Genomic DNA, 19,759 nt, shown 5'->3' on the forward strand with positions numbered 1-19,759 from the left:
ATCTCGGTTGTTTGGCTTTAAATAAGTATGATAAATTTTAAATTGTTTTTTAATAACTTAATTAGCTCGTTTGTTCGCTCGATATTTTCAATTACTTTAATTATTTTTTGTTTTTGTTCGATGTAACAAACCTTTTGCTTAACAATTTTTACATTAAAAATGTTAACCAGTACTTTTTTTAATTAGTTGTTTTGTGTTTACTTGATTTTTTTTTGTAAATTATTTTAAACCTAGTGCTTTTGTTTGTTTTAAACTGAATCAGTGAGATTGCAAAACAAAAGATTTCATTTAAACAATTTGTTGCATTTTATTATTTAATTTAAAGCAAGACAAAAGTATTTAAGAGCAAATTTTGAGAAATTGATAATCGAAAAAATTTATTTTGCAAAATGCCACACAGCTTTATGCGCCAAACTAGTTTAAAAAACAAAACGATAAATATGAATATATATATACAGATATATATATACATTTATACATACTTGATGCATAACATTAATTTTGATAATGAACTCTAGTTACAAGCTTATAATTGTTTTTGTAATATACCATAACTTTTACTACCGAAAGAGAAAAACGAAAGGCAATTTTAAATGAAATATTAACAAACAAAAAAAAAACTGTAGCAAAACCAAAACCAATGTAAATTTCTATCATAAAAAAAAGAAGAAAAAACGAAACGTAAATGAAATAGTGTTATATATATATATACATATATAAATATTAAACTTATATGTATGTATCTAATATTAAATGCATAATACACTCAAAAACCAATTGTCTACCTTTTAAACAATTAAACAAAAAATTTAAACAAATGGCACATAGCACAGCAACAAACAGACAAACGAAATGAAATAAAAACAAGAAAAGTAAAACAATGCGCAGCGCATGTAAAAAACCAAAATAAATTCTAAGTACTAATCATTGTAACTTCTTTTTACGTTATTTTTTTCTATTATTGTCATTTGTATAAGTTTTAATCAAACCAAGTTGAGACGATCAAAAAATGAGAAACAACAACAACAACAATTTTGCTTATCTAACCGCAACCAACATTAATATTAAGCTAAACGACAAAATCTGAAGAAAAACAAGAATAATATTAATTAAATTAAAAGCCAGCAAAAACATTTTGAAATGACAAAACAAAAAAAAATACGAAACTAATCATGTTGAAATACGAAACGTACTAAACAAATGAGAAAAGAAAAGAGAAAATAGCAATTAACTAACTACTAGCTCATAATTGTAACGAAACAGACAAGTGAAAAAAGTGAGTAATTAGAAATTAAACAAATGTAATTAAAAGTGAAATTAATTAATGATTACTTGTATGTGTGTGCGTGTTTGAGATATATGATTACTTGCAATCTAAACGACAAATTTAGTTAATATTCGAGCAATATTTCAATTATAAATTATATATAGGTATATACTATATATACAAATAAAGTCCAAACCAATGTAGAAAGATTATAAAATGGAAAAACATCAGACAACAGTCATTGTGTATAAGGTATAAGGATCTGCCTGCTGGTCCAGGCATTCATTGAAATTCTATAAGAAAGTAGTTTCTTTCCTTAAAAAAAGATTATGTGCTACACAATCCCTAAAGATATATCCGAGATATTCAACAGCTAGCGATTCAGTTTGAAATTCAACAACTTGATTAGATGTTGCAACACTTCGAAGCTATAATGCTACAAAATGAATGTTATTTCAGTCCTGAACGCTATATGGAGCTTCGACTTTCTTCTATTTAACTAAATACAGCTGATCGATGAGTGTCTGGACTAAAAAGTCTTTGGAACATCATTAACTAATGGAAGGATGCAGGTTTCCAGTTGAACGGAGGTTACATTCTGTAAAAAAATATTATGTATATTAAAACAGTTTTTTTGCTTTGATTTGTTTAGTTTTTACTTTTATTACGTTTTTTTTTTTTTGTTGACTTTTTTTCCTTTTAATTACAATGAACGAATATTATGAACACTATCACACTTTCAAAATGTTTTCTTTTCTTTTTTTTTGGTTTTGTCTTCATTCATTTGTTTCATCCTTTGCAATGAGCAGCAACTAATTTAGTATGCTTTGGTTTAATTTGTTTTGTTTATTGTAATGCTGATACATTTGTCAATTACATGCATTCACTTCCATATATATGTATATGGTGTATATATTTTTGTTTTTTTTTTTATTTATATATATGTATATATATAATATAGGTATAGTTGTTATATATCGTTTATGTATATATTTGCCATTTCATCATGTCTAGGCGAATGGGGGAGGAGATTTTCACATTCATTTACTCTTTGATCAAACGCAATCAAAAAGTCGCTTCAAATTTATAATTTCTTTAAATGCTCAATTTTTGGTTTTGTCTGTTAAGTTATTTTTCTTTTTTTGTTTTTATATGTATGTATTTCTTTTTTAACTAATTTTACCATTTGCCATTTTGTTTTTGTCTTTCTTTATATACTCTATATTTATATAAGTATTTACTATACCTTGGACGCTTTTGCCCCCATTTTTTTTTTTTTGGTTTTAGTTTTCTTTTTTGTTTCTTTAACAAGCCCTTAATAACTTTAATTTGAATACATTTGAAATGTATGCAAAATTACAACAAAACAAAAAAGACCTAGATCAAAAAACATACAACTAAACTAACTAAAACAAAAAAAATAATGAATTTATGATCTTGCTGAAATTTTATCTTATTCATTATGCAATGCAACAATTATTTTTTAACGCTCTGTCACCAAAAGTTAACAAGTGCGAAATTCTATTTTTGATTCCTGATTCTATATTTTAAGAGATTTATTTACAAAACTCCTTCATGTTTTTTTTCAGCATATATTCGCTATGTATTCGACTCCTGCATGAATACATTCAATAACGCCAAGTGATTCATTCAATTTTCTGCAACAAGTATCTAAAACATCAAGAGAGCTAAATTTCTAAACGTACAAGGTGGAAATAGGAATCGATTCGAAAGCGGAGAACCTTCTTCTATCCTAGGAATTAATAGTTAGAACAAAGTGGATTTTTTTTTTAGAAATTCCTGAATGATGTCACAATGTCAGAACTAACTTTTAGTTAACATTAATTGTTAAGAAAGATTAGTTTAAATTTCTTAGAAATTTCAAATTCTCAACTATTAAACAACATTTCACTATATTTTGAATGTTATTCCAACGATATTCTAGATAGTTCGTATCGCTGATTAAAGGCGTTAATGAATGTTTTGCAGTTGTGTAAATACATTAGTTATGGCAAAAATTTATAGAATTACATTTAGTAGTTAATATATTTATATTTACGCATATGTATTTGCAGTAGGTTTCATTAATTTTAGTAAGGTCTAAGCTTCAAAATACATAAGTTAATATATATATTTATAGATAGATAGAGAGAGAGAGAGAGAATGACGTTAATCGTATGAGTTTGTGAAGTTTTCATATGCATGAGAAATTTTCTACATTTAAACATCTTTCGTTTGTCATCATCTCGTTTTAATTAATGCCTATAAGCTCAAAAATTGCAACTGATTATTTTTTTCGGTTCACAAACGATTCATTACGATTGATCGAGGAGGATATACATACATATGTATAGGGTCTTATTGACAATTAGTTAAGATTTGAGGACACAAGGCCAGAGATGGCTCTGGCTTTTGATTGGATTTCGATTCGTTGAGGGACAATTAAATGTTCGACTATGTATAGAGACATTTTGGTTTTTAGTAACTTTTAAAGAACTTATACGATTGATTCATAGACGCTACTAATAATTGTTAGACAAAAATGAATTGTTTAAAAACAAATTGGGAATTAACGGATTTAGTTTAGCATTACATAGTTCTCTTTATTTTCCCATATATAGTTTCAAATCGCTTACCTATCTAGGTGGGCTCTGTTCATACAACGTTTTTTTTTTTGTTTTTGGTTTTGGTTTTGTTTTTTTTTGGTTTTTTTGCTTTTGATTCTATTTACTCGATGAAGGAATCGAAATTAGAAACGAAATGCAAATCAATTATAAATCTGCTCTAAAAATTTATCATATCAAAATTGTACAAAACTCTGGCTGCATTTAATATTTTTATTTTTGTTTTTTAATCATAGCTTGATCATCATCATTAACATTTTCATTTCTTCTCTAAAATAAAGTAACTTTTGTTATTGTTATTATTTTTCTTATTTTTCTCCGTTTTGTATTTTGCTTTCATTGCATTAAATTAAAGTAATTGTTTGTTTTTTTTTATTTTTATTGTTGGTTTTGTTTTTGTGTGTTTTCTATATCCTCACATGTACATACATACATATACATTACATACAAACAATATAAGTATTTGGTATGATTTTTGTATTTTTTTGTTTTTTTTTTTTGCCTACATGATTTTTGTTTTGGTATATATATATAAGTATATACAAAGTGTAGTTTTTTGTTTGTCGCTGGAATATCGTATATATCTTAATAATTTTTCGTCTTTGATTTATGTTTTCCTTTGCTTTTGGTTTGGTTTACTTTGAATGAGAGACAACGGAATGCGAGACCATGGAATGGGATAGCATTGAATGCGATATGCCCGATATTTCTGCATAGGTATCTGTGGGTCCTTCGGCACTGCATACCGAATCCTCGGGTGTCCGTGACGGTTCCGCCTCGGTTATCTCGATATCCTGATGATGCTTATTGCTGCGATGTTTGGCACTTAAAGCCTATAGGAAAACATATTTGAAATATTTTTAGATTCCTTTTTATAATCGTTTAAAATTCGATGAGTGAAACTTAATGGTAAATGGGTGCAATATGGTTAATAGTTGTATTCTTGTTAGTGCCATGTGCTATGTAAGTATGTATGTATGTATATTTATTTTTAGGGGGTCATGCTAACTAATGACATAACACCGCGGGGAACTAACACTTTGGTTTTTATTTTGGTTTAGGGAGGTTTTTAGTAACAGTCACAACATTAACAAACACACATAGTTATTTGGTTTTTGATTTAGGTTAGGTCTAATGAGATCTTACCTTATCTTTGCTGCCCTTTTTCTATCATTGGAATGAACGAACGAGATTTTTTTTTGTTTGGTTTTGATCGAAGGATTTGTGTTTACAATTCAGGACAAGAACAATGATATATTTATATATATATATAGAGATTAGATTAGATATTTTTCACATACAAGAGACAAGGATATAGATAGATAGAAGAAAGTGAGAGAGAGAGAGAGATCGAAAAAGAGAAGAAGAGAGAATTTTGGATAGATTAGGGAAAGAAGTGGAAAACACTAAGGAAGGCAGCACAAGGTTTTTCATTTTGTGTGAAAGAAAATAGTTTCGAAAGTCCTGCTTTTCGGTTTTTCTCTTTGGATTCATAATTTCATAATCAGAATGTAATGTACAGTGAGTTTGAAATTCATACCATGAACCATTGGCGATTCTCAACTTACTTGCAATGAGAAACGACGATGACCCGCCTTGCGTCCACCACGTCTTTTGCTTATGTGCGGATTGTCTTGTCTCAGCGTTTTGTTTTTCAGAATCTCAAGTTGTGTGTACAGTCTGGAAATAGATTTCAAATCAATTTTGAATAAAAGTGATTGGTTGGAATGAACGGCATTACCTTTTGAGCTCAGCACGTATGTCTTCAGGACTCATTTCGGATATGGTTAGCTCACCAATATCGGGATCGCCCAGGCATAGACCAGCATAACCCCCGCCCAATCGTTGGCCGGCATCATGTGACGTACCCTTGAAAGCATCCACAGGTAAACGTATTGATAGATCATACGCAAGCGAACGAACCTGCAAGCTATGAAGATGCAACAAACCACGGCAAACCACACACTCAGGAAGTACAAGAGAAAACAAAAACCAAATCGGAAACCGAAACGAAATTTCAACCGGAAATGGAAAACTTTAAACCATTGAAACAATAAATGAAACATCATAGACAAAGTGGAAGTTAATAATATTGAAATATGATAGTGTGCTTTAGTGTAAATGATATTAAAAACTTGGTTTGATCTTCTGTAGTGGTCCTGAATTGTGGGTTGAATTTAAGTGCTATGTATATCGTCACTTATGTACTTTAGCTATAGTGCAGTGCTCGATTACCCGTGTATCCAAAGGCAAATGTAATGCCCTAAGAAGTTAAACTTTACTTTTTTTTAATTAAGTCCATCTAATTAATTTAGGCATACATGTTTTAGAAAAGAAGCAAAGTAATTATTTGTTTTTACTTAATAAATGCAGAAGATTGAACTAGATTGAGTTCAATAAACTTGAAAAGCCCTTAACATTGCAAATCTGTAACTCTGCCAATTTAAATCCGAATTTTTAAAGTTTTTGTCTTAATTTTCTTTTTGAAAAATGATTAAAAAATTGTATACCATAATATTATAATTTGAATCAGATATTTATAACGCAGAAAAAGAGACGTTTCCAACGTCATAAAGCATATAAAGACTTGATCAGCATGACAGAACGAATGATTGAGGTTAAGTTATAGAATTAATCGGATCGGAGCACTATAAAACATAGCCATCATAGGAACGATTGATCGAAAAGCCTATCTCAGTGGAAAAATCTTCCTAAAGTATGCTTATTGCAAAATTTTAAACTTCTAACAATATAGACAATTTTTGAGTTACCAAAATATTTAAAAAAAAGAAACTTATTTAAGAAAATTTATCGAAGAAATTGGAAATTTTAATATAGTCCACGCTACAATTTGAAACATTTGAACTTCAGAGCATTCAAAGTGCGCTTTATGAATTTGTTTTTAAAACCCGAACTAAATCTTAAGGTTTCAGTATTTTGATCGTTACTTAAAAACTTTAGAAAACTAGGAAGTTTGGACAAAAATAAATCCTTAAGTTTGTGAATGTGTATATCACTTAACTTTAAGAGATATGCAAAACTAGTGTCTGCAAATTATTACGATTGTTAATTTTAAATTGATTATCGGAGTTTGATATTGAAATCGATGTTTACGCTGATTAGGAAACCTAGTAATTACTAGTCAGAGCTGCTAATGAGGATTGTCTAACTATATGAACAAGTATTTTGCAAAAAATTTCAACAATCTGCTAGAGGAATTATTATTAAATAAGTTTTTTACTGTATTAGGTAGAATCTTAATTACCCTTAAAAACCAACATGGAAAATGGTTTATCCAGAGATAAAAATTGTTTTGACAACTTTATGTAAAATATTTGTATTTTAGTTTTACTTTATTTTGGACAATTCACAACTCTATTTTCAACGTTTGAAAAATTAAATTTTCGTATAGAAATATTTAATATAAGATTCTGTTTCATTTCGCTTCTCATATTTAGGTACAGGATGATATATGGGTGAGTATTTTATAGGTGAGTTTGTGTTTTATTGTGCTGAAAATAAATGTAAATAAAAAAAATAAATAAATCAACTTAAATTCACAAGAAAAGATTGATAAGACGAACTTAAAACGGACTTTAGCACAAATTAAGGACTACTTAGACAGAGAGTATTGATAACAAGTAGAGATAGGGGATAGTACATTTGATTGGTTTATAGTTTAGTCGGAGGAAGGACAGATAGAGATAGTTAATACATAGGTATACGATTACAGTGAGGCGAGTTATAGTTATAGTTTAAGTATTTTGGATATTTCTTTTGTTTTTTTATGTTGTATTTGAAAGGAAACCGATTTTTGTCATTTTAAAATTTTTTTTGTTCAGCAAAATGAATTTCAACATGCTACAAATAAAAATGTTAAACCAGTGTGCTTAGAAACAAAACCATGCGATTAGTGTTTAAACCAAAGATCAAGAATAGTTGCCATCAAAATCATGCAAATTAGACAAAAAGTTTTACGGAAACATAAGGAGTATATATTTTTTGTTATATTGAAACGCAGACACTTGCAGCAACTTCATAGCTTGACTAAAATTCATGAATATATGTTATATATATATATATATTTTGTATATATTTATATAGTATGTATGTTAGCTTAATACTATAACTTTCAACGAAATCACAGAAAACGAAAAGACAAAATACACAACTTAAATTAATTTCGGTTTAGCAAAAAGCTCAACAAAAATCGTTTCCTCGACCAATATTTAAATGTACATGTTTTATATACCAAAATACCAAATTACAAAATCCAATACCAATAATAATATAATGGACGACGTCAGACAATGATCTTTTACATGTATATATATATATATATATAGATTTATTTGATTTATATATAATTACTCTCATCAAGTTGAAAGACCTCTGAACCTAAGCGATATTCGATCTGTACTCGGACTTGGCACTCGTTTTCATTGACAATAACAAAATTCACACAAATCAATTAACAGAAAATATAAATATTAAGAATCAAACCAAATACGTGAAATCAAAAAACTTGTAAAATCAAACAGAAAATTATTTCATTTTACCTGCTTGTGCTGATACCATAATTTTGGCACAAATATCAAACCCAAGGCGAAGCTATTCGTTAGCTGGGAGCGTACAAAAAGTGCCAGCAAAATGGCGCTGGGACTCATTTCCGGCAGATAGACAAAGCGTAGAAAATAGAAACTCGAAGATACAAGGAACTCCAGAGTCAAAGCGGTGACCAGAAATTGTCGTTCCTGTCTCACCCACACGCACACACACATACACAGAGAGATTGAAAAAAAGAAACAAAAAAGTGACAACGAGGAGGAAATTACTTGTAAGTCCAATTGACCCAATTTGAATTGGACTCATCTTCATCTTGCTCACCCGGAACTGTGTATTGGCATTTCGACTGGCAATGGACAAATGCAGGCCAAAGCAGAGGATAAGTATCTCGCTGGTCTGTGTCACCAGCTCCCATTTAAGTGGATGGCAGGTATTGGTGCTGGCCTCACGCAAGCTTTCCAATTTGGCACTCTCCAATAGATCAAGGGACGAAGCCGTAAATGCCGACATATAGCAGATGACGGCAAATACCATGGTGCCCAGATATTTAAGCAAATCCACGTCACGCAGTACCCAGCGATGGGCCTTTCGTGTACGAAAATCAACCAGATGGCGATACAATTTCAATATGATCGCGCCGTAGCAGGTAATGAAGCCCAGTTCACGCAGCCAAGGCTCCAGGAGGCAACGCTCGGTGGAGGCGGGAAAGAAATGGACGGCAACCTGAACTCGAAAAAGAACAATATTTATACAAAATGAAAGGAATATCAAATCAAATCTAACTCACAGATGCATAAAGTAAAACAATGCCCAGGAGTATAGTCTCCAGCACAGTCCACATGCCCGAGGCAATGGCCTGAAAGAAAGTTAATAAACATTTAAAATGGAAATGATCTTTTTGAACTCATTCAACTTACCTTGCACTTCCTCTGTCTGAAAACAATAACACTGAGGACGACACAGCACAAAATGCAAGCACCCAAGACAATGGCCACCAGGAGACGTAACATGGCATCCATGTTCAATGCCTCCTCTTCTTGAAAGGTCAGACAAATGCCATGTTGATCACAATTCGAACAGCCTCCGGGGCATGGTATGCAGGAATAGTTATCAAACCCCTCAGATAGCTCAACCAGATCACCACGAAAACCCTGCAATGTGGCATTGGGCAAATAATAGGATTCCCGACAAATGCACGTGTAAACATCTCGAGTGGCTGCGGGTTTGTTCTCAGTGAGTAGACAAAAGGTGGTATTACGATCACAGCTAGAGCATAAACAAAGGATCAATGAGGTAAATGGCAAATTGTTGACATTCCCATTTGACATACCCATGACGACGTCCAAAAACCTCTTCGAGGCCATCATTGCATACATCTTCGTCGGCGGCGATAAACGCAGCTGCCACCACTCTGCAAGTGAGAAAATGTTATTATTGTTCGGCTTTCACTTTAGATGTATATATTTACTCACTTGATTGTTTGCTGCATGAATGATATGCGAAAGGGCCAAAGCCAACGTCTTGTCAACAGGTTGCAGTCACGAAATGGTGCCCCCCACTCCTGGGTGCCATCGCTGCTGTTCCATGCCGCTCTGTGTTGAAGGGATCAAAACAATTACTAAACAATTCTAAGGCTAGACACGCGAGCTTTTTTTCTCTTTCAACCTACCCCAATTCTCTCCAATAGGAGCCTAAGTATGCTTTATTGTGCACTTCGTTTGGTGGTATCTAAAAAAAAAAGATTAATAAATGATATGGCTCTCTCTCTTTTGTTTTTTTAATGGGCAACGTCATCGATTTTGGCTCACCGTCACATTGTTCCGAAATTTAACCACAACTGTGTGTATACTTGGCGCCGCTATGGCAAATGCCAATAGGTTCTCATCCTCATTTAGGGCATAGCTGGCTATGCCATTGGCACGTCGAGTAACCTCTGAACGTGTTTGCTCATCAATTGTAATGGGCGTATTGGTATTGGCATTTGGGAATTTCATGGCTAAGAATTCAATAAACTGTCGTGCGGCATCTCCGGCTATGTCACTATAGTCGTAAAACTGCAAATGAGCAAAAATGTAATTCAAAGTTGAATCCATTAGTCATCTTTTCATCATTTTCTTTCGTTTTATGTTCATATGTAATTTATACAAATCAAATTTTTACTACTGGCTTGTACTTTAGCCATAACTTTTTGGGGAGTTTTCAAGCATATTTGCAAATATATTATATTTGCATGTCAATATGTTACGGTTTGACCTATTTTTGTCATATTGATTTGACTTTGTCGCAGACAAATATCATTTAGTATGAACCCTAATCGATTAATCATCATGTTGATATGAAAATTATGATAATAGTTCAATAGAGTAATCTACTGAGCTTAATATATAAATATTGCCAACGAATGAAAATCATATCGACCATGATTGCATATCTTTCAGAGGAGTGTAGGGTGTTTAAGGCAAAAGGGACAAATTGTAAAAAGCTATTGTAACTGGCATTACTTGTTTTATTTAGCCAAATATAAATCACATCCTGGATGCCCACAATTCATTAGTTAGTATTATAGTTTATGCAAATTTCCTCCCGCAAAAACTACATTGAACTAGTAAAGTTTCCATATCCAAAAACAGTTTCCAACACTTCATTTTCTAACGGCTTATTTTTTTTCAACAAAAAGTCCAAAGTCTATGTTATCACACTTAAATTTGCTAAAAATGGATAAAACAAGTTGTTTTGAAAGTGAAACGATTTTCAATTATTTTGCCATTAAGACCCATATAAGAGCACGTTGCGTATACGTAATTTTAAAATTGCGTTGTCGAATTTAGCTATAGTTTTAAGTTAAAATTTACACGTGAGGCGGAAAAGCCAGGACTAAAACTTATTGGCAACCCTAAGACAAGTTAAAATTACAGTACTTACATAATATCGATAATTTTAATTGATTCTTTATATGTATTAGGACAATTCTCCAGGAAAATCTGAGTTTGTAGCTTGCGAATTACTTATGTTAGTTATTTTTGAATTTCTAAAAACGAAGGCTTGTTCACATTTTGCACTATCTATGATACTAATCAAGAGCTATAAGTTTTGCCCTTTTTCAAAACAAAAAGCTGTTTTTTTATATAGGATTTTTTTTACTTTGAATGCATACGAATGTCACGTTTGTCACTGAAGAATTGTCAAATGTATCTATAGCATAAAAACAGATTTTTGTTTTAATGAATTCTCTGACCTTATGCCTAAAAATTAGTTATTCCAATTGGAGTGCCATTAGTGTGGCACTTCAATGGAAGTTTTTTGTTAAGCTGTAACAATTGACATTAGGGACAGACTCTGGGAATGCTATAACATAATTGGTCTTACTTGATATATATTCTTTACACAATATTGTCTTTTAAGATCCTATGAAGTCGATTGAAATACAATATAAAGCCAACAAGAATGAAAACTTTGGGCAGGAAAAAGTCTTCTACTTAGTAATATAAGCATATACATAAATGTATCTCAAAGTCTCAAAAGTAACTAAAACTTTAAGCTCCACCTATTTCACCGAGAGCCCGTAAAAATCCTAAAAATCCTTCAGGCATCACTTGTAAATGGAAATCCATTTAATGGTGTAAATTACATATACTTGTACGTATGCCGGATTTGGCTAACCAAGATTTGTTCCATTCTACATATATTTATACATATGTATGTACATATGTATATCCGTATCCGTATATTTTCAACTCTCTGGTCATTAATTATTCACATGGCACATTCTCTGCACAGACCAACACCTTTTCTTCTAAACCAAAACCAAATGCTTTTTTTTGTTGTGTTTTTTTGTTTTATTTGTTGGAAAATAAGGCGATTTAATGCCCAAGCTGGCGACTCCTTTTGGTACTTTGGACTGGCAAAATGTTTTTAATCCTTGTTTGTATGGCTCTTAACCAACAAAATGTTTGTACATAATTTACACGTTACAAACGAGCCAACAACAGCAGCAACAACAAAGAGAACGATAGGAAGAGAGAGAGAGAGAGAAAGATAGGACGTCAGCGGGGGACAATTATGGGGAAGAGGTGACTTTGATGACATCATTATGGCTTTGGGAAACAAAAGTAACCACATTTGGGGCTCCGGAGGTTTGGAGTTTTTGATCTAGGGGTGAGTCACCAGGCACCACCTTTGGCTTTTAAAACAAATATTTCCCATTAGCCGAATGCCGTGATGCCGATTCTTCTGAGAGAGCGACCACATTGCGTATACTATATATCCAGCATTATGTTGTATGTATATGTCGTTTTGTATGTAAATTTTTTTCATTCATGGGCGTAGTAAGGGGTTAAGTGAAACAATACAATTTATTTTTTGTGATGCATGTTTCTTTTCCATTTACCACTTTCGCTTTTAGATTTTCCGTGATTACTTATCTATTTTCTATATGGCGTCTAACTTTTTAAATTCAACTTGCTAATGTCTGAAGCTACAAAATTCTTTGTTGTTTTTATCACTTGAATTGTGTTCAGGAAATAAAATCATTAAAGTGAGTATTAGATTTAGATATATCATCCAAGCAATTGACCGAAATATTCCTGGTTTCTACTTCTTCAATTTATATTACTTTCGTTATCGATTGCAAGAATATCGATTGTATCATTTAATTATTGATTTACATGGGAGAAAAATTGAATTTTGCAGACATATAAACTCATTAGTTTACTTTAACCGAAACGAGCATGTCCCTTGTCTAAGGGTATAAAATGAAAATTATTTGGAACTACATTGTTTCATGTTTCGTATTAGATTTAAAATTAGTATTTTAGTCAACAACAACAACATGTGTTTGGTTTTAATTTGATTTCATTAGTCCATCAAATGTCCCTTGTCTACATCCCTTACCCACCCATGTATTTGTGTATATGCGGCAAATGGAAAATCCAATGAATTATTAACAAGAAACAAGCATATTTTGAACACAAATGACTTTTGTATATACATACAAATATACATACATGTGTATACATATTCAATATGTGTATGTTGTATGTGTGATGAACACATTGAGGTAAAGCCATTCAAGCGAAAAATCAAACCTTTGTTTTTTTTTTTGTTTTTGGTAAATCTTTGTTAGTTTAATGCTCTAAAAAATTTAATTAACAAAAGGAACATCAACTATTATATATGAATGTATATCATATTTTATAGCCTTTCATCGATTACATTTGAAATTTGTTCTTTAGAGAAACGCATCAACTCTAAAAAACGGTAAAAAGGAACGAAACAGACGAAACTACTGGCAACCCAGTAAAAAACTGGAATACGTATAATATACTGGGATGCCCATAAATACTGGGATAACCCGCCTTTTCTAGCTAAGAGATTATTTTAACTTTTGGGTTATGTTGATATGCTTTTTTCCGTTAGAGTACACGAATTTATTCACGTACGTACATGTATGTATATAATATATAAGAACACTTGTAAATAGCAAAAAACCGCAAGCAAACCGAGACTGCAATAAAACTTGCATATGCAAACATTCGACACACACAACCGCCCACAATTATGGGAGATGTATGATTCTTTTTTGAGGAAGAGGATAGAAGGAGCAAGCAGTACGAACTATGCCAAGTGGTGAGACATACCGCAAACATTCACACACACACACACATGAGATAAAGAAAGAGAGAGAGAAACACACACGCATTTGAAATGAAATCAGTAAAGCGCGTTTTACTGGCGTTCGTCTTCATTTCCTTCTCCGCCTCTAAGCCGTCGGCTCGCTTTTGGCATTCCTACTTATGACCATAAAAATATTTACATGGCTAACACACATACACACGCACACAGACGATCTATGCATATGGCATGCCAGATGTTGTAGCTTGTAGCATGTTGCCGTTGCTGTTTGTTGTCATTTGCATGTTTGTTGCCTCGCCTTGCCTTGTTGCCTTGTCTGCTTGTTTTTTGGCCTACACTTTTTGCTGCTTAATGAATAAAATATGTCAGCCGCTTTGGTTGCTTTTTTTTGTTTTGCTTGTTGCCTGTTGACACTTAACAAAACAGAAAATCTTATATGTGGAATAGATTTACTTACACACAATTTTATTATGCAGAGTCAAGTACAACCCAGGATTACGTGAATGCAAGTAGCATGAGATTAATGCAAAGATAATTAGTATGATGGCAACAGTAAATGGGGTAATACCTTTTGCACGCATTAGTGCGGTTCAAAATCAATTAAACCCTGTTTGCATTAAATGTCGTCCAACATGACGTATGAGTCATATCAATAGGTAATTATTAGGTAGGCCCCGTGTTTAGCATTGTCCAAAGCACTCTCATCCGGCAATCGCGTACGAGCACGTTTCAAAATGTTTTTTTAATTATGAGAACATTGATTTAATAAACGTTTTAAGTACATTAATTTGCACTTATAATTATCTGGGTGTCATCGCCAAGTTGATGGCTGGAAACATTGTTGGTTTCTCTGTCAAATTCTAATATTAGAACTTCTGAAGAAGTAGAGGTCACCATTCATTTAAATACTCTATTATTACCTATTACCAAGAAATTTTCTCTTTTGCCTTTTGGTCGTTGCAATTTCCACGAAAATCATTTGGCGCCTGAGCTTATGCAATGTTTTTCCCATAGTTTGACTAGCGAAATATTTAATAATAATATTAATAATTAATAGCTTTGTTGGTTTAGTGTTGTCGTGGTTACCAAAAGCCAACAATGTCAGCATATGAATGTGTGTGTGCATTTGTTGTCTTTGTATACAGCCACACGTAGACATAAATTTCGCATAACAAAAGCACAGCCAACAGGAACAGGCTGAAAGCTGACATAGCAAAAACAACAACAACAAGAACAATGCCCGTTGTTGTTGACCGCAGAGAAAACAAAAGCCAAACCAAACTGCTGATGCTCAATTGTTGTTGTTGTTGTTGTTGTGTGATTTCTCTTTAATGTCTTACTCTCTTCGTGAAGCTCTTCATAGAGGATGAGGAGAAGGAGAAGATAGAAAGACGGGATGAAGGCAGAACAGATTGAGTGAGAGATTCTAATCGCTCTTAATGGCAATTTACAAATTTGCTTGGCATTTAATTTTTGTTCTTTCATTTAATTATATATCATTACTTGAGCCAGACAATTGCGTCAGAGTATCGTTGAATCGATCCGAAGGGCATGTCATTTATTTAGCATTAACAAAAGGTGAAGAAAAAGGACATGGACGTGCACTTTGTTTAGTCATTGTTGAGTGGCCAGGTCACGGGCGGATTATAACAAACTACGGGGCTCAAAATTACATGATATTTATTGACAACAGATACTTAACAACATTTTATCCAAACTATTCGGTGGAGATTTAAATCGCTACAAATATTCTATTTTATGATTGATATTAAAACTGCGCAGTATAATATTGAAGAAGCTTGAGTGGTTATCTAAAAAGTCTTGCCTTGGAAATAGAAAGATTAAATACTTCTATAAATCCGCTACCGATTTTATCAAATGGCTACAAACATTTATACATTCGGCTTAAAATAGATTTATTCGTGGGCGTATGTTTGTTTGCATGTCTCCTGCCTACAATTGTCATGTAAATTCAATTAAAATATTTCCCTAACACACTTAACTTGTCGTTGGCAAGATCTCTGTCTCTCTCTCTTCAATTCTAGTCTCTCTTCATTAGCATCTTTTTAATTAACACATGACATTCGCCTGCCACAGGCTTTGCCACAACTCTTTCCATCTCTCTCTCTCTACTCTCATCCTCGTCATCTCTCTTGCCCGTCTAGCCGACAAAAAGTGCCCGTAACTTCTTTGCCTGTCCCGGCATGTGCGTCAGACTTGGCGTATGCGTAATATTTTTATTTTGCCTTAGTCAACAAGGTGGGTGTGGTTCGTTGGTTGGTTGGTTGGTTGGTTCGTTGGTTTGTAGGTGATGATGGTAATGGTGGAGCGGTGGAGTAGTAGTGGTGGTGGTGATGTGGCACAGCGGGAATAACCCAAAGGCAGGTTGCTCGTAGATTTCGTTTTCTCTGAAATTTTTGTTAGCGCAGATTTTGTTCGTGTGTGTGTGTGTGTGTGTGTGTGTCTGTGTATATTTTTTTTGCAAAGATTTGTGTCAGCAGGAAAGTTGCCATATATAGAATGAGAGAGGGTGCAAATGTCTCTGTGTGTGTGTGGGTGTGGGTGTAGGATTGGGTGGTTTGCCATCTCAGCAATTTTATTGATTATATGCCAACCACCTCTCGACGCCCTCAATCCACCTTGCACTATGTGTGTAAGTATCTTACCAACTTAGCGAGTCCTACAAAACGACGAGTTGGAAATGTTTAAAAATTAACACTAATTGTTTATAGCCCCCCCCCCCACTATACTTCCCTTTGCATTCACATTGATGTCAAGCTGCAGTTATTCACAGAGTCATAACGATAATCTAACTATAATATCAGAATGATTCTCTAATGTCGGTTAACTATATCATTCAGGTGTCTTGTAAATAATAAATACAAAACTTTAATATTGTAATTCACCTAACCAGAATAACTAAATTTACATATAGCCATAAGCCATTAAGATTCTCAGTCAATTAGCAGACTTGACTTAAACTGAAATTGAAAATATTGTTAAGTTGAAACAAGTTCTTGATTAAACTTTCGCAATTTGCTGCATTGGTTTATGTTTTAAACTAATTCTGATTTCATTGATGTCTCTCTCTCTCTTGTTTAAATATTATTATTAACTTTGCGAACTTGTTTTTTTATTTTTGGTGGACTTACCGGCTCATCGGGCGCCATTTCCAAAACTTTTGGCTCGCATTTCTCTTTAGTTGTGGTTGCTGCTGCTGGTGGCAATGTTGTTGCTGGTGTTGTTGTTGTTGTCGGCAGTGTTGTCGATGTTGCACTGCGCTTTCTCAATCCTTTCATACCATTGCTCAGACCCAGATGAGAGACAACACTGGCCGTAGGCATAATCTCATCAAAATCAATTATAGACTCTCTGAGATTATATTCCTGCACTTGGGGTTCATGTTGCAACTGCTGGACTCGCTTATAATAGGCCAACAGAGCCTCCCGTTCTCGTTCGTAGGGCGTGGCACAGGTCGAATTGATCAGGCCAAGGATTAGAAGCAGGAGCAGCATATAAAGAGTGTTCAATTGTGTGCTGCTAATGTGATTTGTGTTATTTTGTGGTGATGTTGCTGATGCTGATGTTGTTGTTGTTGTTGTTGTTGTTGCAAGTGTTCGTTGGTTCTGTTGTTCCTTTTGATGCTTGTTCAGGTGGTCTCTGTTTTCGCTTTTTCTGTTGCTTTTCTTGTGCTTTGTGTTGTTGCATTTGTTGTTGCTGTTGTTGTTCACTTGAGAATTCATTTGATTTTGGTGGCATTTTTGACTTTCTTTCACTATTTTTGACTTTGTTGCTATGCACAGTTCCATATCACTAAATTTGTTTCAGTTGCAGTTGTTGCGGTTCTTGCTTTTGTTTCTACTTCAATACAAAAGTTCGCTTTGGACGTGGGCGTGGCAGCGGTGGCAAGGTGTAAATATTTTGTAAAAAGCCCACACATCTGAAAGTTAAGAAAAGTTAAATAAGTTAATGCTAGTGAAAAATCAATTTGATAGAAAAAGGTCTAGAATATACTTTTACTTTCATTGAATGTTTTGAATTCTCCAATTACAAAGTATTTTGTTCATACAGTTTATCAATCAACAAATTAACCTCATATCAAAGAGCTAATTTGACGGCTAAACAACATTGCAATGTTTATTGGCACACTGGGGTTACTTTGATATGGACATATGTATTTACTGGCTTTCACATTGGCAATTAACTTTAACTGCATTGTAATAAAAATACAATATATAAGTATGTCGTTAGGTTGATGGCAATCTGAAATGCATTACACAACTAAGTTAAGTGGGTGGAACTGGAACTGGAGCTGGAATATGAAATGAACCGTGTCCAAATAGAACCCAACGTTGGCACATGTCAATGACAATTTGATATTTGTGCAAATTGCAATTTAATTGAAAGTGCATAGCAAAGTTTACAGTTAAGTGCCAGCCATAAAAACATGAATTTTCAGCACAATTTATAAACAAATTATATATGCAAATGTATTAACATAGGTCATTTAATATCTCTTTTTATCTCTTCAGCCACTTTATCATGGGAAGGACTTACGTGGGTAATCTGATTTGCCTATTTAGTCAACAAAAGATTTAAATATTTCTTAACATAATGTTTATTTAGTTCGATACACTTAAACCAGCGCTGATTCGACTTCTTTAAGCCATCTAAAAAATATGTTTTCTTAAAGTCTGAAAAGTTGGTTTCTCACGCGATTTAAATTTTTGTCCGAAGTATACCTTTGTACCACATTTCTAAAAAGAACCTATTTCCGGAAAATGGGGTTAAATTAATGGAAAAATTCAACATTTACAACTTATCTTGTGAGTCGCGGAAAACGGTGGGCACTACCGATTCATGACGATAAGACAGTCTTCGCCTTCTTTGGATCATTCGGCGGGTAAACTTGAAGGAAAAGATATAAGGTACTGTTGGGTTGCTCATGAGTGAATGAACAAAATAGAATTGTTCACTATACTGAGCGACTGAACAAGTTCTTTTTTAATTGTTTATTTTCGGTCACTATTTTTGCATACTTTTTGTTATTATTAAAAAAAACCTGGTTACTATCAACGACAGATTAAAATATTCCAATTAGGAAACACAGATTTTTCGGCTTAGTAATTTTAGTAATTTCCCATGAATCCATTTTGTCAGTATGTGAATCTCTCGAAACTTCACGACCTTTTCGAAGACTAAGTTTTTAAGGTTATAAAGAGATGAAAAAAGTTAAAATTTTTGTTTATTTTATGAGTAGACCAGTCATCCACTGGGTCCGTCCGCAATTGAACAACTGAGAAATTAAGGGAGCAATTGAACAAAGTAAGTGAGCGGAATCACTTTCGGAAATAACAAGTAAATATGTTCAGCATAAAGATCACAACTTACTTAATACTTATTCATACTTCACATAGAGTTTCAATTTCAAAGTTCAATTTCAACGTAAATTATCAAATGGGACACGCCGAGTCTGATTTGGCTGAAGTTTTTAGACTGCATGAATGATAGAAAAATCAATTCGAGTTAACAACATTCAAAACCAAATGAATGAATTGATTGACTTTGAAAATCGACTTCAAGTAAATGAGTGTGCGACGAAAAAATCAGTCGCACAACATTCAAACGAAACAAAACGAATTGAATGAGTTAGAAAATGAGTCAATGAGTT

At 33.1% G+C, this 19,759-nt stretch overlaps 1 protein-coding gene across 5 annotated transcripts in view; it reads right to left on the reverse strand.

Moving 5' to 3' along the window:
• Window positions 1–4,419: 4,419 nt before the first annotated feature.
• The window catches only part of LOC6644014 (probable G-protein coupled receptor 158), a 37,882-nt gene continuing 22,542 nt past the window's right edge, over window positions 4,420–19,759 (reverse strand). Inside the window, exons 3-15 of one of the 5 annotated variants that reach the window (XM_023176596.2) lie at window positions 17,241–18,028; window positions 10,266–10,511; window positions 10,127–10,185; window positions 9,930–10,049; window positions 9,788–9,868; window positions 9,375–9,723; window positions 9,245–9,313; window positions 8,779–9,180; window positions 8,451–8,645; window positions 5,633–5,760; window positions 5,460–5,571; window positions 5,038–5,058; window positions 4,420–4,724 (exon numbers count right to left, since the gene is read on the reverse strand). In XM_023176596.2, the coding sequence (XP_023032364.1) occupies window positions 4,527–4,724; window positions 5,038–5,058; window positions 5,460–5,571; window positions 5,633–5,760; window positions 8,451–8,645; window positions 8,779–9,180; window positions 9,245–9,313; window positions 9,375–9,723; window positions 9,788–9,868; window positions 9,930–10,049; window positions 10,127–10,185; window positions 10,266–10,511; window positions 17,241–17,897 (2,637 nt within the window). In that variant the 5' untranslated portion in view covers window positions 17,898–18,028 and the 3' untranslated portion in view covers window positions 4,420–4,526. Of the gene's footprint in view, window positions 4,725–5,037; window positions 5,059–5,459; window positions 5,572–5,632; window positions 5,815–7,219; window positions 7,404–8,450; window positions 8,646–8,778; window positions 9,181–9,244; window positions 9,314–9,374; window positions 9,724–9,787; window positions 9,869–9,929; window positions 10,050–10,126; window positions 10,186–10,265; window positions 10,512–17,240; window positions 18,029–19,759 lie in introns of those variants that run through there. The other 4 variants (XM_023176593.2, XM_023176597.2, XM_023176595.2 and 1 more) reach the window with 4 other exon arrangements.

This window comes from Drosophila willistoni, assembly GCF_018902025.1.
Source record: "Drosophila willistoni isolate 14030-0811.24 chromosome 2R unlocalized genomic scaffold, UCI_dwil_1.1 Seg167, whole genome shotgun sequence".
NCBI lineage: Eukaryota > Metazoa > Arthropoda > Insecta > Diptera > Drosophilidae > Drosophila > Drosophila willistoni.